At 34.2% G+C, this 12,304-nt stretch overlaps 1 protein-coding gene across 3 annotated transcripts in view; it reads left to right on the top strand.

The window, feature by feature from the left end:
• TMCO3 (transmembrane and coiled-coil domains 3) overlaps positions 1-12,304 on the top strand; it is a 91,575-nt gene that overhangs the window by 1,291 nt on the left and 77,980 nt on the right. For all 3 annotated transcript variants that reach the window (XM_058276371.2, XM_058276372.2, XM_058276373.2), the window contains exons 2-5: positions 5,816-6,339; positions 8,064-8,243; positions 9,473-9,661; positions 11,098-11,226. In XM_058276371.2, coding sequence (XP_058132354.1) covers positions 5,816-6,339; positions 8,064-8,243; positions 9,473-9,661; positions 11,098-11,226 — 1,022 coding nt within the window. The remainder of the gene's footprint in view (positions 1-5,815; positions 6,340-8,063; positions 8,244-9,472; positions 9,662-11,097; positions 11,227-12,304) is intronic.

Raw genomic sequence — 12,304 nt, 5'->3', positions numbered from 1 at the left:
GACACCCAGCGGAGGATGAGCTGCCCGTGGTCTAACCGCGCCACCCCGCAGCCCGAGTGTCACTGAGGAAGGATTCGATTGGCGGGCAGCACCTTGGAAATAGTCTCCCGCAACACCGTGATTTAACTTTACTTACGAAGCTGTGAAAGCTGCCAAAATAAAGTTAAACAACTGGATCAGATTACAAATTCCCCACACCGAGACTCGCTGTTTAATTTAGGTGTGAAATTCTTATTGGTGTAATTAATCAAATAAGTTGGAAGTAACACAGAAGAACTAATATATTCTGCCAACTTCCCTGTTATGGGCCTCTTCTTATTGCCACATGAAGTATCAGCTAACTTTTGAGAATGTCTGAGAAAGAGAAAGGTAAAACCCGAAGTAATCCTAGTTGGCTTGATTTTCAGCGGTTAGCTCGTCTAACATTGGCGCTGATGAAGAGGAGCAGTGAGGATTTGGTTATTTCTCCTCATTGGAGATATTTACTGACATTTGACATTATGATGATGAAAAGGACTCCTGTTTGCAATGTTCTTTTTAATCTTCCAGCTTGGTTTTTGTGGCACTAAAGAAAGAATAAATAAATGGAGCACACTTCCAGTATTCTTCATGTAAGCATGTAACTTGAAGGGTGATGATGTGTTCTATTCAGAAGCTCAATTTTGACCTTTCCAATAACTTTCCTAAATCCTTAAAATAAAGATAACATAGTATTAGCCATAGGGTGTTAGATACCATGTTTAATCTCTTTTGCTTATCAATTCTTTTAATTTATTTATTCCACGTATATATTTTTGGCTTTCACTTGATATCACCTGACATGAAGGAAATAGATGTCATGGTTTACTTTAAACATCCTTGTGGAACACTATTAAGACCCTAAAATTCTCAGTTTATTAAGTCATGTAATAATTTGCTCCTTAGCCTTTTCATATTTATATATTTTTCTGTTCACGCTTTGAATTACAGTATCCTAGTAGTGCTCCAAATTCTTTTTTTAAAAAATAAGTAGTGTCTCAGTGATTGGATTCCTTAACGAAATATTTGGTTTTTCTAGAGATTTAATTTAATTTATACTCTGAAGCGTTTTAATGTCCATAAGAATTTTCTTTTCCTTTTCTTCCTGTTTCCCTTTGTTAACTTGTTCTTCAATTCTTTTACTAATTAGATATGAATAACATAATATTTACTAATCATGTTGTTCATTTTTTGGCAATTAATATTTACAGGTTTATTTAAGCTTTTAAGAAAAGTACTTAACATCATTCGGTTTGTTAAAGTTTAAAATATGCTTTGTAAATTAAGTTCTTCAAAAATTATGTATAGGTAAATCATTTCTATTCAAGAGGTTTTCTCCCTATTTCATAACTTTCTAAGGCTTTTCCACAGTCTCTTTGTTGCCTGCTCAATTACTGTGTTGTGCTGAATTCAAAGTTTTGGTGTTATCATGAAGTAGTTCTAATATTAAACTATTTGCTGCAAATAAACCTTATATTTCCTTTTTTTGTGGGAAGCTAAATAACAAAGTACCAGATGTGTCAATCATGTTTCTGCCACGTCCCCACTACTTTTACAGGAATTTCCCTGTCCATAGCCCCAGGCAGGCCAAATTTTTTACCAGGTCAGTGTTGCAAACCTATCTCACCCCCAACACACATACACAAAACCAGGGGATACTGACATACCAGTCTTGGGCTCAACTGAATGGACCAGGGGCAGTGAGTTGGCTGTCTGGGGACTATAATGTTGCCTGGTACAGTCAGGAGAGTGAGTTGACCACTCAGGGTCAGGCACTTAATAAATATTAGTAGAATGGATAAATTAGATTCTTTCTCAGCAGTTTGAGCTGATAAATTCTAAGGAAATGGGTCTGAAAGGTCCTCAGGAAGAGAGATGTTGGAAGTGTCCTTATGATTACACATAAGCAGAGTAAAAAGTAAGCCCAAGTTAGATGTAAGCACTGACTAAGAGGCAGAACTCTGAGGTTTTCAAACTATTTTTGTCCATTACATAAAACTGGAAAAAAGAAGAAAAAAAAAAACTACTTCTGCCTTTGCCTCACCTACTACCCCATTTCCCAAAGGGACTCCATGCAACCTTAGGGCTCTGGGGCTGTACGGGTCCTGTTAGCAAGGTCTTTCAGGAGGGGCTTCTCTTCACAAACCCTGCATGATATAGCCTCAAGAAGTTAGAAGTGTATCAAAGAAATCTTTAACTTTGGTGGTCTTGCTTTGGAAAAGCCTCATCTTAGAATACATTATTATGCTTCACTACGGAGCTTTTTTGCAATAAATGATTTGTAACATTTCTGAATTACTAAAAATTCTCAATAATAGAATTAAGAGTAATGTGATAATTATATAAAATGGTGGGGGATTAAAAATATTGGGGTTTTTTTTTTGTTTGTTTTTTGAGTAGGTTTCATGGTACACCCATTTGGCTTTTATTCTAGATCATTTGTGTTGGAATATGTATAATATAGGAACTCTTTTTCTTGGTTTGTACTCAAAGTGTTGGTTTTGCTATTACTCTAATAAAAAGCAGCCTTGGGTTTTACTCTAGCAGAGGCATTCTGAAAATCTTCGACTTTTTTAGGGTGTTTCCTAGTTTAAAATATTAAAAATTTCACGGGTATTGTTTCTATAACTCCACAATATAAATGGTGATTCTTACATGTACTAAGGATTTAGAGGTAAACAATTAGCAGTTGTGTAGAATTTTTTTTAAACTTGTATTTTGGGATGATTATGTATATATATATTCATATGCAGTTGTAAGTAATAATGCATAGACACTTTCTACCCAGTTTTCCCCAATGGTAGCATCTTGCAAAAACTGTAGTACAATATCACAAAAAGAAAATTGATATTGATACAATCCACCAATTTTATTCAGATTTCACCAATTTTACATGCAGTCTGTGTGTATGTGTCTAGATCTGTGATTTTATCACATGTGCAGATTTATATTGCCACCACCACAGTCTGGATACAGACCAGTTCTGTAACCACAGGGATGTCTCATGCTGCCCTTTTATAGTCACAACCACCTCCCTCCCTCTCCTTTTTCATAACCCCTGGTGACTGCTAACCTCATCTTTATAATTTTGTCATTTAAAGAATTTATATAAATGGAATCTATAGCCTGTAACCCTCCCCCCCCACCTCCTGCAGATGGATTCCTCATCTGCTGTTCATTGTTTTTGCTCGTTGTCTGTTTGTTTCTTCTTTAGGAGGCACTGGGAACGGAGCCTGGGACCTCCCGTGTGGGAGGCAGGTGTCCAACTGCCTGAGCCACATCCCCTCCTGCCTGTAACCTATTAAGATTGGCTTTTCACTCAGTATAATTCCTTTTGAGATCTACCCAAATTGCATGTATATGGAAACTTTAAAGGTTCATTATAATGAACACATCATAGAAATCCAAAGTGTTTTTAATAAAAACCATAATCATAGACTAACAATGAAGCTAAAAATATTTACTAATATACTAAGGGGAAAATATGCAATAATTTAATAGTCCATAAGATTTTGTTGCTAAGTTTGAAGATGAAATGAAGATAAGTTTAAGATGAAAACTTATATTTTAAGGGTCTATAGAGAAAATCTCATGTTCATGTTATTAGTATATTTTGAGGGAAAATTACAACTGAAATCTTCAAAAATTTCTCATAAAAATTAATAGCTTGCTTAGGTAGTATGGGATAGAAGGGTTATTAGTTTCAATAATCAGAAGAAGGAACCAGAAATGAGCAGAGAGGCTGTTGTTCATACACAAAGTGTATTTTTCTGAAGCATCAAGTCCATAAAAGAATAATTTTTTTTGAAATCTTTTGGAAAAAGTGGGAAGCATAAATGAAGCATCTCAAAATTTTGTATTAAAATGTACATATTGAAGTAGCAATTGAGTTTTCTATCTCAGAACATTGGAAGATAAATAAGTCAGTAAAATAGCTGTATAGCTAGGTATTATGAAATCATTGGTTAGTCATTTATTTATTTTTAAGGTGGTGACACATGTACTTAAAGTTGTAAAATTGAGTAACTCAAACAGCACATTTGCATTTATCCTACTTTATTAGGACATGAATTTTTCTAAGTAATTCTCTAAGTAACATTAGTTTATCTCATTAGATGCCCAAGTATCCTAAAAGGTGTTGAAATTAAACACTTTCCTTACTTTTAAAACTAGAATACTAAGCAGAATATAGTCTTTACTTGATGACTTTGAGTTGTAAATCTGAACATCAGTCATCATCCTGTCCTCTAACACAGTGATATTTTCAGGGCCTACTGAAGTGTGAAGCATGTGGAACAGTGTAGCCCTCCACTAAATACATCGTCAGCTAAATTTTTTTAGTCCTTTTGTTTGTTTTTTGTAAGGTTTGTTTTATTTCCTCTTTCTGTTGGCGGTCCTTTCTTGCTTTGTCAGAATACTATCTCTAGAAATGCCACATCTCTTATTTTTTGCTGCATTTAATCTGCTTTGATAGGAGAAACTAGATTATCAAACTCATTAGAATTGGAATTAGCTATAAAATCAAGGTCCAGATATATTTTTAGTTAACAGATCCTCAAGTAGGGGAAGTGTTAACATATTTGAGTATTGATTAGGAATTTTTGGTAACTGGAGATAGCATGATGGTCATTGGATTCTGCTATTAAGAATGATTTATGTTTTGTCGTTTCTTTTAAAATAAAAATTCTGTGTAATAGATTTCTGTTTTGTTTTCACTTTTGATATAAGTGCTTGTGGCCAATTATCGTCTAATTGCCAAATTCAATTGATATTTTTTACATAAATTTTTTTATTTTTTAAATAAAAAATATTTATTTTACTTGACTTCTCTTACCTTTATTACTTATTCTTTCCTCTGTCTCTGTTTTCCTGCCTCTGAAATCATTCTTTCTTAGTTACTTTTGCTGACTGCTCCTTCTGTCTGCTCCTTCAAATTGCTGTTCCCTGGAGGATTCATTCTTGCCCTCTGTTCATCATAATCTTATGCCACTATTACAGTTTCCACTACGTACTGCATTGAGATCTTTCAACCCTTAATTTCTGGTTGAAACCATTCTCATTTTTTAAAAAAAATTTTTTTTGAAAGTAGTTTCTTTTCTATGCTAAATTTGCCAGGATATATCAATATAAATTGTTTTAGGTCTTCCTAAAAAGAGAATGAGGAGGAACCTGAATTTGATTGATAGTAAATGTTTGAACATTTAACAAAGCCCTAGAAATCTATGTGTTGCTATATTTTTGTGATTTCCCCACTATCTTTGACATCTTATTAACACTTAACTATAGATTAATTTTGGAAATACTGTATAATTCCAAATGATTTTGAAAAACGAGCAAAATGGCAGAGGAAACCAATAGTAGCCCAAAAGATTTTATCTCTAAAATGATAATAAACGTCAACCCCTAGTGTATATTTCCTCTTAGGTCAGCAATCTGTGAATTAGAATATTTAAGTTATTTTCTTGTCTTTGATAGATAGGCACTCTTAAATAGAATTGGTTTTGTAAATGGCACATGGCAGATTCAGTAGATATATGAGGCTGAATTTTCCTTTTGAAATTCATATTAGCTTTCCTTTAATTTCAACCCTTTCCAAGAACCATAAAAAGCACTTTAATATTCAGTATTTGGTTTTAATCTATGTGCAATAAATAATTCAGGTGTTAATATTAATCTAAGAAAAGCAATATTCCTTCAAAAAGGGAGTAGTTTTCTAGATGTAATTATTGAATACTTAGCTCTTCAATAGTAGTGGATTATTGTTCAACTGCATGTGACAGTGAAATCTGTTTTTCAGCTGAAAATGTGTATCTAAAATGCAAATTCAGAATAGTGGAAATCTTTGGACTGCCTTGCTCTGTCCTCTATACCTGGATCATGAAGATATTAAAAAATATATATCTCTGGATGTTGCTTTCATTACTTCATTTGTTAGCAAATGCTGCAGAACATGAAGAGGTAGCAAAGCATGCAATCAAGTTACATCGAGGAAAAGGAGCAGCTTTCACTCAGAGAAAGCAGTGGGTCCTAGATAATTGTAGAAAGCTCTCTGGGCTTCTTCGCCAAAAGAATGTGGTTCTTAACAAACTGAAAAGTGCAATCAGAGCAGTGGAAAAAGATGCTGGACTGTCTGATGAAGAGAAACTATTTCAAGTGCACACGTTTGAAATTTTTCAAAAGGAGCTGAATGAAAGTGAAAATTCAGTGTTTCAAGCTATCCATGGACTCCAAAGAGCCCTGCAGGGAGATTACAAAGATGTTGTAAATATGAAAGAAAGTAGCAGGCAGCGATTGGAGGCTCTGAGAGAAGCTGCAATAAAGGTTAGTTCTTTCATATTTTACTAAGTGCAAACATTTATTTACCAAAAAAAAAGTGCTTTATACTCTGATCTTAGAAAGTACAGATAAAGGGAAAATGTACAAGATGCTAACATTTCAGTGAATATGATCAAGGGCATTTATTCACAGTAAAAAAACACATAGAATGTTTCAAATGTAAAAGAATCTTTTCCTTTTGCGTAATATCTTAGTGAAATTACATTTTATCACTCCAGAAAGATTCATTATCTGATACTTTTCTCTATTGTGGAAACCCCCAGGTAATTCAAGTTACTCAAGTTATACTAATAAACTAATGTGAAATAAATATCTTTGTATCTACAATAAATATTCTGTTAAATTTCAGACAGGAATACTTTTTATTGTCCATTTTGATTGCTTCAATGTCCATATACTAAAAACAAAAATATTAAAATTCAATTTTAAACAAGTGTACACATTTGAATTAAGGATTTTGACCAAGATACTTTTTACGTGATAAAACACTATTACTATATTAGATGTGATATTATTCTTTATATTACTTTTTTAACCTATCATTTCTTGAGTGCATATTATGTGCCATGTACCATGCCAAGCATTTTAAATCTGTAAGCTATAATTTCATCTTTATAGAAAAACCTACTATATTATTACACAGTTTAAAAAGTAGAGAAAATATATACTTAGTAAATTTTCTTTACTAATTCTTGATATTTTCTAATGTAAATATGGTAATCAGGAAAATGGTAAGTCAAGGTTTTCAAAAACCCTGATTCAGTCAACTTGTCTATTTTATATGTATGTGAATCCCTGTAACTGTTATACATTAGAAAGAGACCATAACAGTATCCTTTTAATAGATATTATGAGATACTTTTGATGGGTGAGACATAAAAACTCCTTGATTTTAAAAGGGGGTACTTCCTGGGGTCCAAATTTGTAGTAAGGTTTTATTATTAATATAAAATAGAGAACACTAATTGTATGAGTTTGAGTGACATTGATTCTAACATACATGCTTCATAAAATTGAACAGTATTTCAACTTACACCCTTTCTTGTCTCCTAGTTCCAGGATTGACAACCTATAGCTGTGTGTTAGAGGGCATTGAGAAGATGTTGAGTGGTATCCTGGTTGGGCTATCACTAGAGATCCATGAAATAGTTAATGTTTGTCCCTGAGACACTGTCCTTTTGCTTCTCTTTCCCATCTAAGTGCTTACCTCTTTAAATGTGAATAAATATTTTAAAAGTGAGGTCATTAATTCAAGTAAGATATTTTGAGGTTAAGTATGGTTGTATAAAACATTTATTATATTAAATTGCCATCATCATCTGTCAGTTTCCAAAATAATAAATGCTGTCACATTTGCCATATATTTCTGGAAAACTTGCCTGGAACATAATCAGTGTTGTATAAATGATTTTTTTATGAATAGATGATTTTCAGAAATGATAAGTTTTCTTTATAGTATTTTATTACATTTGTTGTTGTATATTTATAAACAGTTTTCCCTAAACATTTTGCTAAGCTCAGTGTTTGAATAATCCAGGAAACTTGACCTTCCCTAGTCAAGTAGAGTTAGAATTATATATACAAAAAGGTATATTTGCCATAGTGGGTTTATTTGGCAGTCAGGCCAGCTACCTGAAATCAATGCATGAACATCAAATCCTGGTTTATATCTTAATAAATCTTACTCTTCATTTCTTACCAATGAACAGGAAGAGACAGAATATGTGGAACTTCTGGCAGCAGAAAAACATCAAGTTGAAGCCCTTAAAAATATGCAACATCAAAACAAAAGTTTATCCATGCTTGATGAAATTCTTGAAGATGTAAGAAAGGCAGCAGATCGTTTAGAGGAGGAAATAGAAGAGCATGCTTTTGATGACAATAAATCAGTAAGCAATATTCCAGAACAATTTTCTTTTCACATACCAATCTATTTACTGACTGCAAGGATGTATTGTTGAAATTGTTATTCATGTTTATATTTGGTATCAATCGAAAAATGAAGATAAATTAAAACACTTCTATGTCATACAGAAAGTAATTTGATCTTGCATAGTTATCCTTTTTTTTCTTTTCTTATATTTTTAACAATTATCAGTGACTAGTTTCCATTTCCCAGTTGTGCACCTCAGCTGGATTGGGACTGTGGACTCAAGAAAATTTGCTTAGGACAGTTTGGGTTTTATTGCTGATCTAACTGAGGGAAAATAAACCCTTTGCAGGAAGGGATCTTTGTGTCTAAAGAAGGAATTCAGGCTGCTCACTTGGTATAATATGTTTAATATTTTAAGGAAAAATTCGAGGTTGATGCAAAAATTAGCTATGTATAGATTCACATAGGGAAACGGACTTTGGCCCAGTGGTTAGGGCGTCTGTCTACCACATGGGAGGTCCGCGGTTCAAGCCCCGGGCCTCCTTGACCCGTGTGGAGCTGGCCCATGCGCAGTGCTGATGCGCGCAAGGAGTGCTGTGCCACACAGGGGTGTCCCCTGCGTAGGGGAGCCCCACGCGCAAGGAGTGCACCCATAAGGAGAGCCGCCCAGCGCGAAAGAGGGAGCAGCTTGCTGAGGAATGGCGCCGCCCACACTTCCCGTGCCTCTGTCAACAACAGAAGCGGACAAAGAAACAAGACGCAGCAAAAAGACACAGAGAACAGACAACCGGGGGAGGGGAGGGGAATTAAATAAATAAAAATAAATCTTTAAAACAAAAGATAGATTCACATAAGGGTTTACTAATGAAAACTTAGAATAACATTAGAGAAGAAAAGAGGGAGAAAATAATAGAGTAAAAGGAATTATGTGTTTTTAAAATTTGCTGATTATGGGATAAGGGGAAAACTCAAATGTTAAAGACTGAAATTTTTAAAGAATATATCATAAATCAGGTAAAGTAGATGTTTGGAAGTAGTAGAAATCCTAAAGGTTTCCATCCTTAAATTATTTTTTTAAACAAATTTTTCCTAATTCATGCTGGGGATTAACATTTATTAATCTTTAGTTGCATTTGGCAAAACTCTAAAAAAATACCTGCCATACTTATGTATAGGATTTAGTCTCTTAAAAATGAGTTTGAAAGCATTTTGTTGATTTACATAAACATTGGTATGCTCTTACAGGTGAAAGGAGTCAATTTTGAGGCAGTTCTGAGGGTAGAAGAAGAGGCCAATTCTAAGCAAAATATAACAAAACGGGAAGTGGAAGATGATTTAGGTCTTAGTATGCTAATTGACTCTCAAAACAACCAGTATATTTTGACCAAGCCCAGAGATTCAACAATACCACGTGCAGATCACCACTTTATAAAGGTAGTTTGCTCTCTCTTCTTTTTCCCTATCCCTCTTCCACACTATTGCAGCCCACTGATTTCTTAATACACAATGTCAAGTAAGATTGAACTTTATTTTCTGAACATTGTATTAGGGTGTACACCTTTCTTCCAAACAGAGAAGTTCTGCTTGAATTTCCTGTACATTCTATGATTTCAGACATAATTCCTCTTTTTCCCCTCAAAGAATAAGGCATTTTATTATTTAAAATGAAGATTAATTTGTTTTTGAGAATTTGGAAGACTTTTCAAAATTGGAAATTATGGTGGGATCAAAGCTATAGCTCCATAAAAACTTTTCACTAAAATACAAAATTCTTATGAGACTAAAGTTTGTTTAAGGTATCATACATGACTTTATTTAGATATAAGGTGCAGTCTGAGAACTATCTTTTCCAGCTATGACTGGCACAGTAAAAATTGAGTCAGTTTTTGATTTGTGTCCTCTAAGAAAATCAGCCTAGGAAAAGGATATGTAATTATTTAACTGTTAGAAGATAGCATCACATGGTTTAAAGTGTTCACTCTGGATTTGGATTGTAATCGTAATAGATAAAGTCTTCAGGGAAGACTTCCAAAATATAGATAAATTCTCTGGTCTCCAGCAAATTTGGTTTAGGGTTCCTCTCTAACACTGAACCCTTGAACAAGGGAAAACACCAAGTCAAAGAATCTAGTCTTAAAGGTGGTGCCAACATAGGCTGAGAAGCAGACTGCAGTTCAGTAGATAAATGATAATCAAGGGCTCACACTAGATACAGGACATTTACTGATAGACTTGAATCAATAGGTAAAAGTCAACAGATGCTTTCCTTGGTTCTGATTGTTACCGGGAACTGGGAGAGGTTGACTCTGCAGATTGAAAACATTTGTGCCATCAATGAAGAGATCTCTACTGTAAAGTTATTCTTTTTTCCCTTTGTAATTAATAATTTCTGGGGAATAATGAATATCCTATTCATTATTAAACTTTTGCCCAATAATTTTAGCACTCATTGATAATTTTTGTCTATCAATTATTACTATGATGGTTATATTGACTTTGATGGGAAAACCATGGTGGAAAGGGGTACCAGTTCTGCAAGTTTCCCAGACTACATAATGCAAGAGAATTTTAATATTCTTAGAACTCTATTATGAGGCTTAAGCAAAACAGAACAATTTAGCTATAATTGTTAGACCATCAGAACTAACTTCACATGCTCATAGAATACAGTCTTAATATTTTCAACTTTCCTGTAACACAAAGTAGTAGTAAAAACTTTTTCTCTTAGTTTTATCTACCCTTCATTCCCATGAGATGAAATACAGATACTATCCCATTTTGCGTATTCAGTCAACTAATCCTTTTATTGATTGAAGTAGAGCCAAATATTATTTTAAATTTCTTGTGTTTCTTACTTATTTTTACATTAGGACATTGTTACCATAGGAATGCTGTCTTTACCTTGTGGCTGGCTATGCACAACAATAGGATTGCCTACAATGTTTGGTTATATTATTTGTGGTGTACTTCTGGGACCATCAGGGCTAAATAGTATTAAGGTAAGAACAAAATTTAACTGTTGTATCTCTCTGTTTTAATAGAATACAAAACAAAGATTTGTGAAGAGTAAAAAGATATCAGTTTCTTTTAAACCATATTAAAAAAGATGCCTTTAAAATTTCATAGGGGGAAGCGGACTTGGCCCAATAGATAGGGTGTCCGCCTACCACATGGGAGGTCCGTGATTCAAACCCTGGGCCTCCTTGACCCGTGTGGAGCTGGCCCATGCGCAGTGGTGATGCACGCAGGGAGTTCTGTGTCACACAGGGGTGTCCCTGCGTAGGGGAACCCCACGCACAAGGAGTGTGCCCCATAAGGAGAGCTGCCCAGTGCGAAAGAAAGTGCAGCCTGCCCAAGAATTGCGCCGCACGCATGGAGAGCTAACACAACAAGATGACGCAACAAAAAGAAGCACAGATTCCCGGTGCTGCTGATAAGGATAGAAGCGGTCACAGAAGAACACGCAACAAATGGACACAGAGAGCAGACAATTGGGGAGGGGGGTAAGGGGAGAGAAATAAATTAAAAAATCTTAAAAAAAAAAAATTTCATAGGAAGTCTTCTCTGAACCATAAGAAAGTCCTTTTGTTTTTTAATGACTTGAGAAAAATCCTGTTCATTTCTTTAATAATAAACTTTATTGTTAGAACAGTTTTAACTTTACAGAAAAATTGAAAAAGTACAGCGTTCCCATATACCCCTATCACAAGTTTCTCCTACTAACATCTTATATTAGTGTAGTACATTTGTTACAATTGATGAACCAATATTGATGCATTATTAATATTTAAGGTCTATATGTTCATTTCTTTATATTAAAGATTCTGTTTCCAGTAATAATGATAAACTAGATTATTCATGCCAGATTTCACACGTTGAAATCAACTAAAAATGCTGAACTGAATGTTTTTTAAAATTCTTACTGCATTGAACAGCTGACAGAATAGTAATTATCAGCCAACAGAGACACAATGGAGCACTAAAGCTCTTTTTGCTGGAGGGCATTTGCTGAACAGATTAAATTGAGCTTCATTATGTCTTATTGGACTTTATGAATCTAAGAAAAGATCCCAAGAT

This window comes from Dasypus novemcinctus, chromosome 15, assembly GCF_030445035.2.
Source record: "Dasypus novemcinctus isolate mDasNov1 chromosome 15, mDasNov1.1.hap2, whole genome shotgun sequence".
In the NCBI taxonomy this organism is placed as follows: domain Eukaryota; kingdom Metazoa; phylum Chordata; class Mammalia; order Cingulata; family Dasypodidae; genus Dasypus; species Dasypus novemcinctus.
This window is presented reverse-complemented; position numbering and strand designations above follow the sequence as displayed.